General features: G+C 41.6%; 2 protein-coding genes across 2 annotated transcripts; one reads left to right on the top strand and one right to left on the bottom strand.

Annotated features, from left to right (window-relative positions):
- Positions 1-152: 152 nt before the first annotated feature.
- On the top strand, positions 153-2,925 carry LOC119195136 (rho-related GTP-binding protein RhoB-like). The gene has a single exon (XM_037449831.2). It carries the CDS (start codon positions 325-327, stop codon positions 913-915), a length of 591 nt encoding a protein of 196 aa, XP_037305728.1. The 5' UTR covers positions 153-324; the 3' UTR covers positions 916-2,925.
- A 782-nt stretch (positions 2,926-3,707) lies between these two features.
- Positions 3,708-17,334, bottom strand: LOC119195134 (apolipoprotein B-100-like). Its single transcript, XM_037449823.2, has 26 exons — positions 17,219-17,334; positions 16,891-16,935; positions 16,525-16,637; positions 16,300-16,445; positions 16,006-16,153; positions 15,442-15,594; positions 15,074-15,198; positions 14,643-14,728; positions 14,072-14,522; positions 13,839-13,953; positions 13,592-13,738; positions 13,280-13,491; positions 12,965-13,184; positions 12,702-12,875; positions 12,407-12,610; positions 12,146-12,313; positions 11,770-11,975; positions 11,472-11,642; positions 11,188-11,318; positions 10,867-11,068; positions 10,604-10,776; positions 10,326-10,501; positions 10,112-10,227; positions 9,624-9,997; positions 5,105-9,504; positions 3,708-4,994 (listed from the first exon to the last, which is right to left on the bottom strand). The coding sequence occupies exons 1-26, from the start codon at positions 17,271-17,273 to the stop codon at positions 3,900-3,902; spliced, it is 9,606 nt and encodes a 3,201-aa protein (XP_037305720.2). The 5' UTR covers positions 17,274-17,334; the 3' UTR covers positions 3,708-3,899.
- Positions 17,335-21,724: the final 4,390 nt, after the last annotated feature.

Below are 21,724 nucleotides of genomic sequence, written 5' to 3'. Positions count from 1 at the left end.
GGATCGGGTGGGTCCTCGTGGTCCAAAACCCTCCTCCTACGGGACGGAAGCGAGAGGAGATCCAATCACCTCTTCCTTCCAAAACTGTGATCTCACTTCCCTATTTCCGATTGGATTGCTAAATTTAGGAATCCACCCAACGCTTTATAAAGAGATTGCAGCGGTTACTGGTAAATGTCCTGTAGTCGCTGGACGGGAGCGGCCTGCGGAACGAGTCTCACTTTGTGTATAAAAGCCGAGCGAGCGAAACGCCGCCCCGAGCGGGTCAGTGTGCGTTGATGCCACACTCGAGCGAGAGGTAGGAAGGGGAAAAACGGGGCTGTAATGGCAGACATCCGGAAGAAACTAGTGGTGGTCGGAGACGGCGCGTGCGGGAAGACGTGTCTTTTGATCGTATTCAGCAAAGACGAGTTTCCCGAGGTGTACGTCCCGACGGTGTTTGAGACGTATGTGGCGGACATAGAGGTGGAAAACAAGCAAGTCCAGCTCGCCTTGTGGGACACCGCCGGGCAGGAGGACTACGACCGGCTGCGCCCCCTCTCCTACCCGGACACCGACGTCATTCTCATGTGCTTTTCCGTGGACAGCCCGGACTCGTTGGAAAACATCCCCGAAAAGTGGGTGCCCGAAATCAAACATTTCTGTCCCAACGTACCCATCATATTGGTGGCCAACAAGAAAGATCTGCGCAACGACGAGAACGTAAAGAACGAGCTGTCCCGGCTGAAGCTGGAGCCCGTGAAGGCAGAGGACGGCCGGGCCATGGCCGCGCGCATTGGCGCATACGACTATTTGGAGTGCTCCGCCAAGACCAAGGACGGGATCTGGGAGGTATTCGAAACGGCCACAAAGGCGTCTTTACAAAAACGGAAAGTAGCCTCGGGGAGTTGTCTCGGCTGCTGTGTTCTGATGTGAGTCCGTCGCTGTCCGAGAGCACCGCGACGCGCCGGGATACGCGTCCGAACATGTGCGGCGCAATGGCCGTGGTTTGGTTACTCCCATGTAGCCAGAAGACCTCGGTGGAACCAAAACGGATGAACTGCAAACAAAAGTTGTTTTGAAGACACTCGGATGTTCATCTGAATATCGGCGTTTGTGTTTGTGTGCGCGTTTGAGAGAGAACAAGAGGGAGAGAAATGCACCGGTCGCGGCGTGTTGATCGCAGGTCACATGGTGCCGATGTGATAGGGATAGAGGGGTAAAAAAGACAAAAGACTTCAAGTCAGCAGACTCCTTAATCACACCTGTCTAATGTGGACATGTCTTTTACTAAAGGCCTGCTTTTGAGCCTCTGTTCTTTGAGTTTGCATAGGTCACTGCCTTACTGCCTAAGGTTACTTTGTAAAAAGCAAATATTGCACTCGTTTATGTTGTAAATACCTATTTAGTTTGTGAAATTGCACAGCAGAATATCCGTTTGATACGAAAGACATAGCTTATGTTTACAGTTAAAAAAGTCAGGTGGAACCAAATCAAGAAATGTTTATGACTCCATAGTATTTAATGTCTAGAGGGAGATGTTAGTAATTTTTTTGCAATAAGCCAAATACCATTGTAGGCCTGGGAACCAATATGTGGTTGGGCACGTTTTTAGGTCAATGTATTTTCAATTTTTCTTTAATTTAAGTTAGATAATTACGCTTCTACCTGGCGGCTACAATGACTCAATTGAGGAGGATATCCATAAAAGTTACATTTTGATTATGGATTACACAACAACGCACGGGAAAATACATTGTAGCTTGTAAGAGGGAAGCAAAAGAGGGGAGATGCTTCGTCATCACAGCTCACCATTTCCTACAGTATCCCTCCATGTTTCCTAACGATTAACTCTGTCTGCCTCTAATAAGGTGGAGCTGTCTCTTCAGTCTCAAAGAGTCCAAAAATCCGTCTGTCAGTTTCTCGGTTTACAGGTATGATGGCAATAGCTGCAAGAGGAAATGGAGCATTTGGGTGCTTTGCACAGTGAAAAGCTTCAAAGTATGATGAAAAGAAGGCTATGTCAGCTCTTATGAGCTAGTAGCACACACTCTCATGTGATTACTGCTATTCCAAATAATATATAATTAAAACGTATAACATTTACACAACATAAAAAGGGCTATTCCTTCTCACTAAGACCAGATCAAATTAGACATGTAAATTGTGAAATGATAAAAAGATTGTTTACAGCTGAACTATGACTCATTGAAAAGTACAACCTTTCCAACAAAATCTCTTCTATTATGACCATGTAATGTACCTCCCATTGATTTTTTTTTTTTCCAAAAATATTGCTAGTTCTGTGACGTTAGCAACGCAAACAGTGTTGTGTTGCTGTTGTCTTTTACACAATACTAGGAGTGCTGGTTTCGAATGACTGCAATGAACATCAATTACTGCGGGTGTTGCAACCCTCGTGAATCCAGGTTTAAAACCCGGTTGGCTTTAAGATGTTATCTTCATATTTCTCTTTAAACATTATTTATTTTCTTCGGTGGTTTATTGAAACACTACAAAACATCTGAGTTTGAAAAGTAATCTTTTATATATTCACTACATTGGGTTTAAAGTACCATTCCTTGACTGGCTGTCGTTGGGCTTTTTGCTTTACTTATAGGAGAGGAATGCATTGTGCTAGACTGGTTAATTTTCCCACACTGCCCCCACCCTTTCCTTTCATGTGTCTCTGATTTAGGTTATTATTCCCTGGTCAGCCTGAGCATCTTTTTTCTCTGTTATAACTTGAAGAATAAATCTATGATACCATAGAGAAGGAAAATAACGAGAATGTGCCAAACACATTTGGTTGTTAATGTAATGGCATCATTTCCAGTTTGAATGGTACAGCGTTCTTTGTTTTGTGAGAAAAGAAATACACAATGTAAGAAAACAAATGGTACTGTTTTGGGAAAGTCAATAAAAATATCAGTGTGTGTCACCAACTCCTCTTATCCCTTTTTGCCTCATTTTTCATATTTAAGACAAATGCTAGTGGTGTTGCAGCTATTTAACAGATTTATTAATAATTATATAAAGCTGGTATTATATATTCAGTGAATCGTCCCTTGCTTTTGTGATATTTTGTCAATTGTTTTTAGTAGGAAACATTAACCCAAACCTTAAATATTGGTTGTGTAATCACTTTACTCAACTTAATGAGTTTATTAAATATAGTACTATTTTTATTGTATAGTACAACATTATGTTACAACTTTATTTACAGGTATTAGCACTTTTACATTTGTTTTCTGTTTAATTATTACTTCTGCTTCAGTAAATAATTTTGATAGCACTACGATTGATTTCCCATAGCTAATATCTAATATTCTAGAAATAAAGAGTCAATTTTAGGACTCATCTACTTTGAAACTCACTTCTGCATTCCCACATCTTAATGATAACAGAATTGTGTATCTGCTAAATTTAAATATAGGTTTGCAGACAGCTTATGGGCATGTTGCAGAGGTGTATAGAGAGCCTTATTAAAAATAGTATCATATATTGTGAATATGTTCAGTTTGTAGGCAAATATATTTGTGAGTTTTAGGAAAGCATCTTTGACTCAATCTTCAAGGCTTTATGTTAGTCAAATGCCAATTTATAAATCTGGAGGAATATTAAACCGTAAGATAACTTTACCAGCGTTGAATGTTTCCACATGCCCAGAAGTTATATTTTTTGTAATTTTTGTTGAAAATACAAGAAATGCACAGAGATGTTCAGTATGCATTGAAAACGGTCTTTATTGAAGGCGACATACATGTCTTTAAATAGTACAAGAAACAAAAGGATAACAGCAGAACCTGAACAAATGAGATAGAATTTAATTTGAAAAACAGAGTAAAGAGACATCCATCATAGTTACACAACAGATACAGTCAATTCACACACTGTATATCCTGGTTATCCAGAGGCAGTTAGTTGAGTTTGTCAATAAATGTTAATGGAATGTTTATCTCCATCTTTCTGTCTCCTACTCTCACAAAGGGTTCAACACTTTTCCTTTTTTCCTTTAGTGTCTTAATGGCAGTGTTGTTGAAAGCATTGACACGTTTTACCATCAAGTCAATCCAGGACTGGATGTCAGTTCGAAGTTGTTCAAATGAGATGTCAGCCAAAATGTTCTGGAGCTTAGCTTTCACGGCTTTTAAATATTCTACAACAATTTTGTGGGCCTTTTCAACCTGCTGCTTAACGTCACCTATGACTTGGGAGTTGCAGGCATCGTTGTACACATCAGACACAAAGGTAGAGAGCTTTTCTACGTTCTGAGATTTAAGAGTTCGGAGAAACCTCTCGCTCTGTTCTGTGGTAAACTGCACAAATACAGATAGTTTATTAATGACATTTTCCAGTCGGATTTCCCCGAGTTTCCTGACAGTTACAACGACTTGGTCCTGAATTTTCCTCAAAGCTACACACAAGTCATCAAGAATTTCTCTTCCCCTGACAATTTTATTAGAGCCTGGAATGGTGAACTCAATGGCACGGACAGATACAAAATACTCTGGAACCTTTCGTACAGCCTTTTCAGTTACATCGGCAACAAAAGCACTATATTTCTGGTAGATCTCAAGCCCAGAGAACCTCTCTTCATACCCAGGAATCTGAAACTTGGTCTCTCTCAGAAATTTAGCGACAGCATCCAGGACAATTTCAACTTTCTTTTGGTATTCTTTGAGGATCAAAATGGTCTTCTCTGTGACAGTTGTCAAGAAATTAGAAGGACTTACTGCTGCAAAATTGTCAACAGCCCTGTTGAACATCACCTTACCCTGCTTTCTAGCCTTTTCAAAAGAACCCTCAAGGCTTCTAGCTTGTCTGGAGATGGTCTTGTATGTTCTGACAGCAGGACCAGACACTGTTTTCATGACTGTGGGCAGCTGTTTCTGTAGCCCCAGCATCATCTCATATGGCATTTCCATGTTCCAGGTTGTCTGAAAGTTTAGCTTCTCAGAGTTCATCACAGACAGCTTTAGGCCCAAGACATCGATGTCAGTTGTTGGCTCAGACTGTGTGGGATAGTAAAAACATTTTTTACCAGAATGTAAATACACCATTCACATTTAAATTACAATGAAAGGTTATTGATAAGAAAATGAGTAAGCAAAAGTTATCTTACCGGGTAGCGACCATAGAGTCTTGCTTTCACTTGTGCTGGGCGCTTAGTCTGCATTTGAAGTGCAATGAGTCCTGCAGATGGAGTGGACACAGAGACAACAAGGCCTTTCTCTGGATTTCCAGTAAACTGCTGATTTATTTCCATACTGAGGGCAGGTAGAATGACCTTGGCTGAATTGGTGATTGAGGTATCCACAGCTGCATAGCTTATGGTGATGGTGCTGTCATGGCTTCCCTCGAGCATTGCATGTTTCAAAGACAGGACAGAGGCCATTTTTAATCCGCCGACTGTGTTCACGTTGGTGTTGCCCTCGATCTTTCCAGTCAGAACCTCAAATTCAGAGGTTGAGGATGAATCCAGTTTGATAATGATGTTTTCCTGGTTAAGGATGCTAGCGTCAGTTTTGAGTGTGACCATTGCGGTTTTCATGGAGAACTCGTAGGTCAGATCTCCGAGTGCTGGAATCTTGATGCTCTGAATTTTGGGCAGAGGAATGTCAAAGGTTTTTTTGTCTAGGCTCTTCATGTATTTCAGCTTGGATTTCATGTCAAGTGTCTGCTGAGTTGTGGTTAAAAGATTGCTCAGGCCAGTGTCTTCCCACAAAGAGTACTTTTCTATCCTTGGTGTCATCATGCCAACAAATGGCACAGTCATTTTGGGAATGGTGATAGGCTCCTTCAGTACATCCAGATTTGCTTCTCCATTGATCTGAGAAGATATGCTAATTTCTCTGTCGCCATTATCCATGGTGAAGTAATGGGAGTATTTGTACTGGTTGAATCTGGCCAAACCTGTCCAACTAACCTGCTGCACGTCAGCGTTCAGGATAAAAAATATGTCATCCTGGAGATCCATCTTTCCAGATAGCTTGAACGGAAAGGCTACCTTGACATTTCCCCTGTTCTTGGTGTCAAACATGAGTCCACTAGGTGTGACCAAAGCAAGTGCAGAGTTTGAGAGAGTTCCCTCAACTTGTCCAGCTAACTCTGCACTGTGAGAGGCAGTTAAATCAATTTTCATGTCTCCAGCAATAGCCTGGAATTTAACATCTGCAACGCTGCCCTTCATGAAAGGGGTTTCCGTCTCAAACTTGGCTTCAATTATGACATGGCGGAAAATGCAGATATCGGCAACCACATTTTGATTCATTTCGAAATGGCTGCTACCTGTTGCTCCAGTGAAGGTCAATTTGGCTGTGTGGAGATCCATCACCACTTCCATGTTACTCTTGTGGGTTGCCTCATCAGAAAATTCCTGGACTGCATATTTTCCTTTGGCCAGATTGGTAATGGTCAGACTGGCAGTGGCAGTGTCAAGCTGAAGGACGTTCTTCTGATTGATTGATGCTTCACTGAAGATGTTGAGGGGTGGCATATTCATATCATGTTTGTAGCCAGTCTCCACAGTGGCAGACACCCCATCTTCAAGGGCAAAGACTGCATTGTTGACGAGCTCGGCGACATATAACTCAGTGTTGGCTTTTGCGGTAGTTTCAGCAGAAGCTTTAGCTGACAGGCCATAGAGAGTCATTGTTCCCTTGTGGTCGAGTGTGAAACATGACTGGTCAACTTTGATGTTCTCAGAGATGGACAGTTGACTCATCTTGGGTGTAGCCAAATGAGCACTGGCATCCACCTCGAAGTCCAGAATTTTCAAAGTAGAGGAAGCTTTTGAGTTCAGGTTGATTTTGAATTCTGGTGTGTCTGATGTAGTTGTGGTATTCTCAAGGTCGGCAGTAGTTCTGAGGGTGTAGTGAGGGGAGGTAACCTTGAACTCGCCATAGAGTTTTCCGAAACAGGGAATCTTGCTCATATCTGCAACTTTCTCTTTTAACTCCACAGTGAGTGTCTCATAATCCAAGGATTTGATTTTCTCAACCATTCTCATGAAATAGTCACTCATGTCGTCTATCAACTGTTTGAAGTTAAAAGAATACAGTTCATTCACAAGCTTCTGAACAGGTGCCATAAATCTTTTGAACAGAGGCTTAATGTCAATTGACTTGAGAGCAGCAAAAGCAGACTGCATCTTTTCCCTCACCTGATACTGTTTCATCATTTTAACAACCTCATCCATGATGGCCCCAATAACCTTCTCAACCTCATAGCTGGAGAGAATCTTCTCTATTTTGGCATAAATTGCATTGAAGTTGCCAGCAATGTTATGCTTCTTGATCCAAGCCATAATAGCGTCCTTCATTGATTTCAGCACATTCATCACTTTGTCAGTTGGAAACTTAACTGTCAGGTTGGTCATGACATTTTCTATTGAGTTGATGAACTTTGTCCAGTCCTGGACAAATAGGTGAAAGTCAAAGCTATCAACGACGCTCTTCAGTTCTGACACTTTCTTCTGCAATTGGGCACTGAGCTCATACTTGGTGTTGATGTCTTTCAGCATCTCAATGCTTTGGTCCATCAGTCTCATCATTTGGATCTTTATATTTTCAATAACCTCAGGCAGATGCTCAATAAATGGAATCTGAACAAAGTGGCTGTCGCTGTTCTTGTCATATTTCACAAATCCAGAGAGGGCGTAGTCTTCAGGGGCCTCACTGAAGAGAGGAGTAGAGACAACACCTGACATCTCAATACCCATTCTCTCTGCATTGTTATAGGCAGACACTTCTTGGTCAAAACTGTGCTTGTTTACTGTGGATACCATTTTCAGTGTTAGACTTTGTTCTTGGAGACTCAGCATGCTGTTGAACTTGTTGTCCATATTGGTTTTGACAGGGGATCCGTCTTCCAGTTGATGGGTGGTTGAGGCTCTGTACTCAAATGACTGTGTGAACAACAGGGGTTCTGCCTTCAGGAGGAATTTGCTGTATAGTTCACCACTCTGCTCACCATAGAGATACACTGCACCATTGGAGTTGAAAATGGCATCAATGGACAGAGTGAAGGGTGCGGCAACTGTTTTGACTGTACTGTCTACACGGAGAACTGGTGAGTTGAAGTTAGCCACATTGTGGAATTTCATGGTCAGACCAGCAACTTCCATATCAGTGGCATGTGTCATTTGAGCTCCCAGGAGTTTTCCGTTGGTATTGCACTGGGCAGAAAAGACCATATCTACAAACTTGACTTCATAAGTGTGCTTAAGCTCTTCCTCTGAAAAGACTCCCATCATTGTTCCAGTCAGCTCCACATTGTAAGGCTCAGCCTTGAACAGGGCATCATTAGCAAAGTTAATCCCTATGATCTTCAGGTCATTCTTCACATTGACTGAGGCAGTATAACGGTCCGTGTTAACTGTTATGTCATGCATGTAAGAGTTCTTCTTGTCGAGGAAGTTCTCAGTCTTGGAGCGGAGCACGAAAGATGTTAGTGTAAGAGACAATGAGTTGGTATTTTCGGTCCTCATCTCATTGAGAGATCCAACTATGTTATTGGAGAGGATCAAGCCATCTTCATTCAGTCTGAGGTTAACTCTGTTCCTGGTATTGACGTCAAAGAGGTTACCCTCAAGGATGCCGTTGAGATACACATCTGTGCTTGCAATCTTTCCCTCAACACTGAGCTCAGCTTTGTTCTCTTTAATGGCTCCCTTAGTGGTGAGAGACAAGGTGGCACCAGAGGCATCAACTCCCCCGTGGATAACATTCTCAAACGTCATTGGACTGTGCTGAGCAGTTGTTGTACAGCTGGTGGTCAGGCCATTCATGTTCAGGGCCAAGGTTGCCTTGTGAGAGGCGAGGCTTGAGAAGACGCTCAAAGAAGAATCAGCATTGATCTCCAAGCCAGAGGGGTTCATGGACCCAGTGAACAAAGAGTAGGCACGGTTCACTGTGTCATCAGCCTGATTTTCTATCCTGAGGCTGGCCTGTCCATCAGTGGCAGAGAACTCCATTTGGCTACGAATTATTCGCTCATCAGCCTTGGTCACAGAATCAGACTGGATAGTAAGCTTGACATCTTTGTAGCCAAGGCTCATTTTGGTGGTGTGACGAATGGGGTCGGTGTTCATATTGGTGTTGGACTCAATCATAAGTTCCTCATTTGCATACGATGCCTTGATCTTGTTGCCAACCTTCAGGATGTCAGAGTTCACACTTAGGATACTCTCCAGTTTAGCTTCTCTTTTTGCTGGCTCAACAGAGAAGGTGTGGAGGTAAGTGGTGCTAGCAGTCATGGATCCAACAGACACACTACCGTCTGTGTTGAAATCTCCAGAGAGCATGTCTGAGTCTAGCGTAACTTGGGTGGTAACAGTCAGTGATGTATCCAGGCCCACAGGGGAATTGGCGTAGATCTTGTACCTTCCTGTTGACTTTGCACTGTCTGTGACGGCACATGTTTCCAACACATTAAAACCTGTCTTCATTAGCATATGGTTCAGGGAACCATCCATGGTGAGTTTAACCATCTCTTCTGCTGTGACTTCGACCGTTGTAGCTCCTGCAAAAAGATAGAACAGTAAAATATTAAACAGTGTTAAATTGTATTAGCTTTATCTAGAGTTAATTAACATGTGTACAAATTATTTTAATGAGAGACAAGAATAAAGATTAAATTACCTTCCGTTGAAAAGGAGAGAAGTTCAATGGGACTGTCAGCCACAACGCTGAACTTGGCCAAGTAGCTAGGAGACTCTGCAGTGTTGTTACCAGCAGACACAGTTGCCTCCCAGTTATAATAGTTGCTGACAACCTTGGCGGATCCCTCAACCATTCCCATCAGAGGCAGTGTGAGATCATATTCAGAGGGGATGGTAAAAGTGGGAATCTGGATCTCTTTTGAGGCAAACTCCATGCCCAGCTCAGGCATCGAAATGAGTGGGAACTTGACCATTGGAGGTATCCTGAGCTCCTCAGATGATTTTCCTCCAAGAGGTAGAGGGACAGTGATGGTGAAACGTTCCTGGTTGAACTTGTATCGGAATGTGCTATCACTGGTGAAAGGATTAAAGTAAAGCATTTGTTATGATGTCATTTAAACATACATTTAACTGATCCATAATTGTGAGTAATAGAAGTAATAATCATTAGAAATGGGGTTTACTTACAGGTTCATGAATAGCTTTTCTGGCATAGAGGGCATTTCCACACTTTCAATTCTGTTCCGCAGAGTCTCAACATAGGGAACATCAGCAGAGATCTTGTCCATCCAGATATTACTGGCCTGAGGGAGAAATAACAACATGTTGTATGCTTTAGTATGGCAGAACTAGAACTAAGTCATGGTCTGATAAATAATTCTATTGATTATATTCTTCTCACCTCAACCGCCTTGTTGAAGACATGACGCAGTTTCATGTCGGTCTTGACAACCTTCTGCTTCATGACATTATTTACCAACTGCCTGAGCCAGGCCTGAGCGGCTTCAGTGTAGGGCACCAGGATCTTAGTATTAGCATTCATGTTGGACATTAGCTGAATCTCAGCATGGTCTTCCCCTGAGATAAAAAAAAAATCACGTTTAACCTTTGAGACTGTTTCCAGGAAACATCCGAGAAATTATAAATCTGTGAAGGCTACTGATAGCATTGAGTAGATACCATATTTGAATGTGACTGCCTGAATGGAGGAGGTCTCTGGGAGTTTGACATCACTTTTGATCTCCATTGTGAGTCCATCAGCTTTGCTCATGGTAGCAGTGATAGCAGCATCAGTCTTGAGTGAGGGGACTAACAGCTGAACCTGCAGCATGCCATCCCTCAAGGCCTGGAGCCTGTCATTGAAAGAGAAAAAAATATTAGGTCAATTCCATATTATTATTATTTATTGACAGTATGTGAAGATTTTAAATGGGTTGACTTACTTGGCACGGCCAATCAGAGAGAGCTGGGGCACATTCTTGTTGGTGATCTCCAGGGTAATGGATTTGCCTTTGGCACTGCTGTCAGTCATGGCAATCTTCACGCCGGCCTCAACGTCAAAGTCGGGTACCTGAACTTGGGTGGTGAAGACATTCCTGTTCCTGTTGTACTTCATGGTGGCGGTAGCCTCAGTAGGCTGAGAACCTAAACGAAGCCAAAGTCAAATTTGATAATTAATTTCACATAACCGTATACATTCTTTTAAAAAGTAAGGTATTATGGCACACAAACTCAGAATGTTTTTCCACACAAGATGCGCATACCCTCAGCTCTCAGAGCCAACTTCAAAGAATCAACCTTGTGTTGGCCTTCCTTTCCTTCGCTGAGGAGATTGTAGGCGATGGTAGCCGTGTACTCGGACACATCGTTAGAAGGCTCGATGTCAATAGCAAACCTAGGTTGAAAATACACACATATAAAAAGGTACATTTTCTATGATATTCTACTGGGTAGAATCTATTTACTTGTGACTGGATAATCAATCACTTTGCTGCAATCATTGATGTTAAAATGAACAAAATAATAATTCTTCGATAGGACTACTTACTTTGTCTCTCCATTCAGGGGGAAGTATGGAACAGCAGTATTGTCTCCGGTGCTGGCATGGACAGTTTTGGTGCAGTATTTGACTCCAGAGAAAAGGGGTCTACAGCTTGCTTCACCCTCTGTGTTTGGAATCGCTGCAGCTTGACCAGCACCCACAATCAGCACTTTATTGCTTTTCAGAAAAAAAATGCAAAATTAGTTTCCAGCTTTCGATACATTTATTTAACATTGCAATAAACTACAACAACACATTTGCTTTATTAATATAATTTCTGGATGTATTTTGTGTAATTTGTTACCTGATGTGCAAGAGCTTTGTGGTGCCCTGAGGGGCGGGTATGGAAAGCTTGACCTGGTTCTGCTCCATGGTGATCTTGGCATTCAGTGTGCTCTCGTGGTACATGTTGGTGTGCATCTCAACACCTGACACAACAAATTCAGGGACGTGGACTCCCATCTTAGTCACAAACTCAACTCCAACAGAGGGTGAGAACAGCAGCTCCTTCTGTGAAAAAAATAGACCACACGAAATACACTTATACCACTTAAACATTAAATTATAAAGATGTTTGCATTTAAAGACGTAAATCAATAAAACACCAAAAGCATAATGATAACACTTTAGTTGACTGTTTGGAAAGACGGTAGACTGAGGACAGCAGACGTAGAATTTACCATGTTTGGGGCCATGCGAATTCCTCCCTTTGCTCCGGGAGCGAAGGTACCAGACAAAGCAAATGTCAGAGGCAGGCCAGATGCTGTTGGCATGAGGAATTTGTTGTCCATGAAGATGTAATGGGCAAAGATCTCATTGTCAGTCCTGGACATCAGATTTGCCACAACCTGATAGAAAAAAGGGTGCATTTGACAATCTTTCTCGCTTTAGTAAAGAAAAAAGCAGGCAAATAAGTGTCTAAGAGGAGTACAGAACAGTACCTTTGTGGGAATAATCTTCATGAAGATCTCCGCATACATCATTGCGTTGTCAGCAATAAACTTCACATCGTTGCCCTTGATGTAGCCGAGCTCAGCTCCCATGATCTTCAGGTAGGCCATGGCCTCTGGGGTTTCTTGACTCTGCAGATCCTTTACCAGCTTGTTGAAGTTGCGAACAACGTCTCTCACCAGATTTTCGGAAATCTACAAATGTTGTATTAGTTGTAGTGGTATTAGTGAACATGATAATAATAACTCTGACTAAACGTGTTTAACAGAAATAACAACAAACAACCTTTCGTCCTTCTGTGTCCAGGGGAGAAGCCCATTTCTTCAGTTCCTCTTTCATTTTTGGTGGTATCTTGTCCAAAGTCCAGTAAAAGGTCTTGGCCAAAGTGTCAGGGAAGAACCCGTTCTCTCCGAACAAAGCTTCAATGGTTGGCTCGAAGCCCTTTCCTTCCATTCCAATCTGTTGGAAAAAACATATTTTATATTTAGTTAAATTCCAAAACGGTTTAGGGCTGGTGTATTACAGTTTGAATCTGGGGCATTACATACCTCCCAAAGATCCATGGTGAAACCAAAAGCTTTCAATGTAGTTTCCATCAACACCTCCCTTGGCAATTTGTTACTGGGATCAAAGACAATGTTGCCGAGGACGGCAGCCTGGATGTTCTCCTGTGCAAAGCCCAACTTGTAGTTGCGAGACTTTGTGGTGTAGTCGCTGTGTGTGGTGACATCCGTGTCCTGCAGGGTATCCATTATCTTCTTACCAAGCCTGGGGTAAAAAATAAAATGAAAAATAAATAAAACATCAGCTAAATATGAGAAAGCAAAGATTGTAGTGGAAGTTGAAGGGCTCTCTATTCTTACATCTGGGTCTCTGAATCAGTGGAGGAAATGATATTGTAGACGTGAGAGGACACGAAAGACTTGATCTGCATGTTGTTCTCCTGTTTAAGCAGCTTCTTCACCATCTCAATGTCACTGTCCTGGGGATCCCTCATCAGGATCAGGTAAGCTGCCAGCCGCTTCTGCACAGCGCCCTTGTGGTACTGGCAAACTTTCTGGAGGTTAATACGAACCTGGATACAAAAAAAACAGTGGGGGGTTTGTCATTGTGGGAAGTCTGCGCTATTTAGGATATGTAGGATATTATTCATCTTTTGGGGGAGTGTTAGTTACCTCATCTGTCACAGACATGCGTCTGAAAGCCTGGATGGCAGCCAGCTGCACTGAGAGAGTGGTTGCAGGCTGCCTCATACACTTAACCAGGGTGGTCTTTAAATCAGCGCGTGCAGCATCCATTGCATCTCCCATGTTACCAATAACCTGGATGGAAGAGGAGATAACAATGAGAAAAAAACAAATGGAACTGGTGGTTACGATAAAAAGTTATGACCATGAGGGTCCTTCTCAGCCGGTTACCTACCCTCAAGGCCAGGAAGGTCAACTCCTTCTCTCCGGCGCAGTCCCCGCTCAGGAGGGACGCCATGAAGTCAGATACATCATTGATCTCAGGGGAGATACCCTCAACCTGATACAGTCTGTTGACAAATTCAGACATTAGTTTATTGATTTACAATATAAACCTCCAACCACTGGTACAGTATTGGGGAGGGGTTTCTTCAGATTTAAGAAAATATCTCATTTAAGCTTACTTACTTCCTGACTGCATTGCTCAGGGCATACATGATGGGCTTGCTCTGCTTGTACTGAGCCATCGCCAGCATGTCCTTCACCATGCGGCGGGACGGGTTGGACAGCATTCCCAGGGCGTAGACAGTAGCATCAACCTCGAGAGAACCATTTTCAAAGGTCCTGAGAATCTTCAGCATGGCGCTGGTGCATTCTGGGGTGCCGCACTGAGTCAGAGCTTGCCATGTCAGGAATTGGGAGATGTCCATCATTTCACCAGTAGCAGATTCCAAGATGTCGGATTTCAGGTCACGCAGCTCAGACACCAGCTTGTGGAAGAGGCCGGCGCGCTCCTCGCCCTCGGTGGTCTGTGACAGGGTGTTCAGCTGCTTCATGGTGTCAATGGCAGCATCCTTGGTTGTCAAAGGGGACTTTTCGTCCACAATGGACATGGACAAGTCTGCGATGTGTTGACTATCTGCAGAGAATTATTTCACAAACGGAATAAGGATAAATGCAGCACGTTTGACAAAACTGACACATTGAGCATTTCTATATATTCTATTTCTATAACTTTTAAAAAAACTAAAAAACTTACTATGGTCAAAGATTCTGTCATTGATCTTGCTCGTCTCTCTTAGGATCACAGTCTGCTTCACGAGAGCAGATATTCCATATTCATTTCTGTTTGGAGAAAATGAGGACATTTCATCAAATGATCTTTTTTAAAAATGATATATAGACCTCTATGTGTAAATACAGACGACTTAGGAGAATGCAATGTTCATATACAGCACAACTACAGTCATTCACACACCAGAAGTACTTTTTAAGTTTACATTAGCCAAGGCAATATCTATACTCTAAACCAATGATTAAAAAAAACTACAAAAACAATGTCAATTTCTGCTCTCAAGTAGTGGGAATCCTGGCTCACTTCCCATTCTAGAAAATGATCACTTTTGAAATTCAAACAACTTGTTGCGTAAAAAACTCCTTAAATGCATTCCTTATTGTTATAACCCTTACTGGTGGGAGAGGGGCAGGAAGATGTGTTTCTCTGTGCATGTTCCACTGGTCATGTGCTTCTTCTGGTTGTCAAACTTGTAGTTGCAAGTCTGGGTGCTGCTGATCATCTTAGACAGCGGGTAGTTCTGTTGGGACAAAAGGCAACAATGTTTTGTCAGTTTATGATGAACTGTGAAAGAAATATTAGGTTAAAAGTATTGAGGATTTGTTTTCTGTTGCATGAAGGCTGTTCTTAGTACATCTTTTCCAAGCATTGCATTGGGTGTTGATGCATTGATATTATGCAATTGAATCCTGTACTAAATCTAAGGAACTCTCTGCTTTAGTTAGCGATAGAGCTAGTGCGAGGTTGTTTCTAAGTCTCTTACCATGCCCGTGATGATGGCCATGGGACTGGTGGTCTGTTTGCGGGCAGTGAACGAGTCACATTTGGAAAGATCCCTGCTGACGGTCACGTCGGTGGCAATGTCTTCTCTTGCGTTGACGCTGAAGTCAGTGGGGCACACTCCGTGCACGGTGGCCTGAAAATGATAAGAGGCGCCATCAATACCGAGGATCTTGGAAATGTTTCAAAATACAAGGTTACAAAATGTGGTAAACATGTTTTTTGTCCTTAAGCAATCTGATTAAAATGTATCTAAATGATTGCCCCCTATTATGAGAGCAGGTGATGCCATTAACAAGATAAACTTATCTGGGACTTTGACCGGCCGCTGAAGATTGTCATTGCAAGAACATTTTATAGTTTAAAGTGTATTGATCATCTGTGACTAAGGCAGCTTATCATAGGTTGACTTTTTGTGTGACTTCTTTATCGTTAGATGAGTTGTCACCCCAATCAGAATCAATCTGTACATGGTGACTCTGACCTCAGTCGTTTGCTAACTGCTGAGAAAACACAAACAAAGCAATAAAACAGAGAGGAAAGCTACCATTTTGTCGTTCTTCTCCTCCTCCATTACTGGCACGATGAGAGCAGAGACGATGCCCCTCTTGATGTTCAGGATATTGAGAGGCTCTTCGTTCTCAGGGAAGAGTGCGACATTAGTCTGGTTTTCGATTGAGATCTTCAAGGTGTTCCTGTTAACGAGGGCAGATCGTCATTTACAAGCGGGCAATTGAGCCCATCCTTCTTTTGCGCTTGCATGATCTGAGGCGTTGTTCTCATCAGTTTTAGAACTAAATAATACAGCTGAATGCAAATGTTTGCTCGAAACATCACGTACTTGGCCATGGCATCTTTGAAACCCAGAGCTCCCTCGGCGGGCCGATACACTGGGTGTCCTTCTGTGTCCGTACCAGAGATCTCGCTCAGAGAGCATTCTGTTGTACGGAGGATGAAGCTACAGGTCTGGGGCACTTCAACCTCAACCTGAACAGAAGAATTCATGTTTAGTACTAATGGTTTGTAAACCAGAGTGTTTGCAATAATGAGCGGGGCTGAGACATACTTTGCAGGAGATTTTGTGGCCGCTCTTGTCTTTGGTGGCTCCATTCACGCCGTTAAAGGTTTCAGCTTCGTAGTCGTACACAAATCTGCGGAAGTTTTTGAATCTTTTGGCCACTGAAACATATTTGAAACATCAGTAAGAGCTCCGTAACGTTAATGTTCAACACACAGTATTCATTTTTATACTTATGTAAGAAATCCAAGGACTTGATATAGTTATTAGATCAATTGCTTGAACACTAAGATAACATGATTAATACTGACAGGGTAGCTCATCAGTGAGGGTTCAAAGGTGGAACTCATTGCTTATCTATCCAGTTGATTCACATCTCATGACAATTTTGTTAAGATAGAAGAGGCGACTCACACAAGCAAACTGGGGATTGTTCCTCAACACCTCCCACATCTTGGTCTGAAACGGATGAAAAATGCCATAAACTTCTCAGATGACTACCTCAATACTTAAATGATCAAATCAACAATTAGCACATTCATTAGTGTCATTTGAAAAAAGGATGTAAATAATCGCAACTTTCCCAACTAAACTATTACTAAACACTCAATTCGGCATTTTCATAAACAGAAAAAAATCATCAACTCTTTTCAAAAACCAAGAAATACACAGTCAAAAACTTTTTTTATCCAAACAATAACGATCCGAAGTATTAGTTTCATAATAGGAAGAAAATACTCACGGGCTAGCGTGTACGTGCCCAACAGCAGCAAAAGGCAGAGCTTAGTACCCCCCATTATGGAGAAGGTAAAGCTCCCAAACGCAGGTAGAGTCCTCCTCTTTCTGTGAAGACTAATTCTGGAGCGCTGGTCCCTCGGCTTTTATAGTTCTCCAATCGCACTGTATGTGATCACCAGGACTTGCAAATGTGTTGCCCCGGTTCCAAAGTTTGAGCAGTCCTTGTGGCAGGCCAAAGGTTGAAACGTTTCACATACTAAGACTTGACTGTCAGCACTGGGTGGGTGTGCTCTCTGCGTCTGGGTTATATTACCTCTCCTTGAGACATCAGGCTGATTGTAATGTAATTTTAGTTTATCACATATTTTGATGGAAAAAGAGACCTTTTGGCAATGAGATCATTGTTTTTATTCCTGCTCATGTGGTGCAATTCACTAATTGTGTCGTTTTGGCATGGCTTACACCTGGAGGGAAAACAGTGATCTTTAGCATTATTAGTGTGTTACGCTTTCCTGCTGTGGCAACAAAATGTCTCCCATAGACAGAGGTTACTCCTTGTCTTGAAATACAGTGAACTGAATTATTTTTGACAGTGGGTCAGAAAAAAACAAGACGTTACAAGGTGTAAATTTCAGCTCTGGGTAACAGTGCATTCCACCAGCAGATTTAACCATAATCATTGATGGAAGGCATCCTCAAAATATTTTGAAAATGGCAGTAGCAAAACCTGTCCCATGGCTGTGTGGACCGTCCCCATGGTCACAACACAATGACCGATGAAGAGCCTATGCGTACACCCTCCGATGATGAAGTTTGGATCACGTCGACCCCACTGGAACTTTGACATTATTTATTGTACGATATATCCTACCATTCAAAAGTAAGCTTTGAGGTACAGCAAACCAATGGATTCAATGTCACAGTCAAACAGTGCATTTGTGTCTTATTTGTTGCTGATCAGACAGGTCTCTTAACATTATTGGTTAACCTTTAACTTAGTTAGATAGGTCTCTGACAGCTGTTGGGTGAGGATTACAACAGAAGTGAACTCAAGATAAGTAATCAGGCAGAAGAAGGCTGACATTTCACAAGAGTCACAGCAGCACAGGTACAGTGATTACAGTATACAAAATATGTCATGGGGCCTGGGTCAGATGTGGAAGTAACAAGTATAATTAATACATACAAATTGATGAATAATTATTACGGAAATTCAAAATGTCTTCTAAAATGTTGATGTATAAAAAATAGCAGAGGGTGTAAACATGCATCGATACATTTATTAGAGAGCTTAGGATGTATGAAAATGTATTAAACCTTTGATTAGCACAATAACTTTTGGACTGATCACTAATGCTGAGTCCCATTTTGTTGATTTAACGGGGAAAATGTGTAATTGATGTGTAAGTGGAGCAATATTCGAGGCCTAAATAGTCTGCAGTCTGATACAACACCTGTGCAATGAAGCCTACCATACACGAAGGCTAATGTTATTTTATGGATTGGTATAATTGTTAATTTATTTAAAAAGTGGTGGATGAATATTAGAACTACCTCTATGTGATGTAATACACTACAATACAATTCATCAACAGACATTGTATAACCTTCATGTTTGTATAATTTCATTGGTTACAAGGCTGCTGTTTACATTATAGAAAAGCTCCGGATTAGAAAGATGCATCAACATTATGACCACTGAAAGAAAGGGGATACAAATGTCCTTATTTTACAGCCAATACAGGTGCGATTATGGACTGAAGTGGCGAACTGGAGCGGCTACTTACTCAACCTGGCTCAACTGGCTGACTCATTTTAACTTTTGATATACAGTATATCAACTTTTGTGATATCAAGAACTACACTCTTAGTTACGTTATTTGAAGTGATAATAGCTGAATGTTATGTTGTCATGCTGTCTAAACTAACATTAATAAACAACGTATCCACAGTTATACACTAACAATGTCAGTCCTACACTTACGCTTACGAGTGAATTGTGTTATTGATAGTAAGTTGCATTAGGAACTTGAGTTCTGGGGAAAAAATCTGAATATCATCAGTGTGGTTTGTTAGTCATATAACATTGCTAAATGCTTTTCAACTATGAGAAAACAATGATTGTGTGACAAACACAGGTTTAAAGAATATCCCTTCCACACAGGACATGACTGGGGTTAAAAGAATGAAGAAAAGAAGGGAGGCGACAGAGACAGCCTCCCATGTTATGTTTTAGTTCTGTCTTGCTGCAGCGTGTTCAGATGCACGTCATCCTTGAATGAGGTTTAATTAAAGGCAGCAGCAAACAGAAAAGTCTTCGGTCTCAACTTGAAGCCGCCGAGCGTCCCAGCAGACCTGCAGCTTTCTGGGGCCTTGTTCCAGAGATGTGGAGCAGAAAAACTGAACGCGGCTTCTCTGTGTTCGGTTCTGACTCCGGGAACAGAAAGCAGACCCGTCCCAGACGACCTGAGAGGTCGGGACGGATTGTAACGTAACAGCAGGTCAGACAGGTATTTTGACCCTTAACCATTCAGTGCTTTATAAACCAACAGCAGCATTAAGATAATACAATAATTGTGATTCAAAAAACATTTTGATAGCTTGATAACTTACAAGACACGTATGCTACTAACCAACATGGCTAAATCAATATTTTGTGAGTGTGTGTCTTAAATCCACTGCAGCAGGGATGTGAGAAACTAGTTTCATGATGTCATGAAACTACATTGCTGTATCCACTCACTCCATTTAGCTTCCAGTAGGCTGAAATGTTGAATAAAAAGGTCCTTGGGCGAGGAGCTATTATTGTACGACTTACGCCTGTGTTTTTTTTTGGGACGGCCCATGGGCCATTACACAACCACATCAAAAGAGTCACCTCCAGGGCTGTGCCCCAATCATGGCAGTGCTTAACAACCGAACAAACACCCAATGTTGTGTCCTGCGTGCTTCTCACCTGCACTTATGAGTGTGCAGAACTGGGTTGTGCAAGACTGGCGTCAAGCTGAAATTGTTGAGTTTGGAGAGAAAGTTCTGTTTATTTCAGTGGTTGAGCTTTAAATGAGTTCCTCCAGGTGTTCAAAAGCATGATTTTACAATTATAGAAATGCGTATCTGTCCACCAAAGTAGGGCCTGGTAAACCTGTTGTTGAGTTTTTTGATTATTGTTGCTCACATCAGTTCATGTTTAATTCTATACATCAGCTGCGTTTGAGTTTGTCTGTGGGTAAACAGCAGGCTTTAGAATTTGAATAACTGACAATGAACCAATATTAGTTGACCGAGCTTTAAGTGTTGATCTTCCAGAATGACATCATACATGTTGGTCCTGGGTTTTAATTGATTGCGTATAACATTACATAAGGACTGGCATGCTGTAGAAGGGTAAATGTACATGTGTGTCAGGAACTAGTTGATAACATGTTCTAGAACGGTTGAGTGGAGACAATCAAAAGTCCAAAAGTCAATGAGCGATTCAGCTGAACTTGCTAAACGCCTGATTGACTTATTTTATTTCACATTTAAATTGTATTTATTGAATCTGAAAGATAGGTTAAATGGAGAACTAAATTATCTGATAATCATACACACACAACGCCTTTCTGCCAAATGTCTTTATAAAACCAAGGACCATACAACAACCAAGTACATTTACCAGTGTGGCATATTATCGTTCCCAGTCCCAACAAACACATCTATTTTTGGTACCAATTGATTTACCAACACACAGATTCTGTCATCTGATTGTAGCATTGAATGGTTTATAAAGAATATGTTCCAGTGCTCCCTTCTGGTTCCTAATAGACATTACATGTATTGGGCCTGAGGAATCAGTCACCCCACATTGGTAACGGAGAGCACATTTGTTGATTTTACAGTTTAAAGTCTCTGAATACCTACAAAGGTGTTTTGGGTTATTCGTGCAGGTTACACCTTCCTCGGGTGGAAGGTGGGTCAGAACTCTGAGGAGAATTGCAGTCAGAAAAGTCTTGATTTAAACTCTGAGAATGATCATTAATTCATGTCTCACCACAGAAAGGTAGGTTTGCAATGTTACATTTCAGAATAATTCCAGTTGAAAACATCATCAAAAGGTTTAAACTTTGATGCCTGGGCTGCGATTTACCATCTTCTTTCATTGTACTCACAGATCGGACAAGCTAATAGATCGTGAACCAATATATGTTGAATTTGAATTAGATTTTAAAATAGCAGATATTACAGAATTAACAGAACTTTTTCCATCAAAATGACAGTCAAGGCTGATATTGTTTTGTAGTGTAACTCTTAATTTCATCTAAATTCTTGTCTATTGCAGGCCTCCAAAGCAGGAAAAATGAAAAAAAAAATCTGATAGAAGAAGTTAAGTTGCTATATTTGGAACATTCATATTGAGATAATGCTGTAGCATTTTAAAAAGCATCATTGCAATCCTTCAATTCATTGTTTAAGATGGAGTCAAAGATGTATTTCAAGCTTCCTTCCATTAATTGTTAGATAAGTCCCTGTA

The sequence above is a fragment of the Pungitius pungitius genome, chromosome 20, assembly GCF_949316345.1.
Source record: "Pungitius pungitius chromosome 20, fPunPun2.1, whole genome shotgun sequence".
In the NCBI taxonomy this organism is placed as follows: Eukaryota; Metazoa; Chordata; class Actinopteri; order Perciformes; family Gasterosteidae; genus Pungitius; species Pungitius pungitius.
This window is presented reverse-complemented; position numbering and strand designations above follow the sequence as displayed.

Coding starts and splice junctions, on each gene's coding strand:
- LOC119195136 (XM_037449831.2), top strand. CDS start 325: ATGGCAGACATCCGGAAGAAACTAGTGGTGGTCGGAGACGGCGCGTGC.
- LOC119195134 (XM_037449823.2), bottom strand. CDS start 17,273: ATGGGGGGTACTAAGCTCTGCCTTTTGCTGCTGTTGGGCACGTACACG. Junction 16,936..17,218: donor GGGCACGTACACGCTAGCCC/GTGAGTATTTTC, acceptor CATCCGTTTCAG/ACCAAGATGTGGGAGGTGTT. Junction 11,643..11,769: donor ACAAAGCTCTTGCACATCAG/GTAACAAATTAC, acceptor TTTTCTGAAAAG/CAATAAAGTGCTGATTGTGG.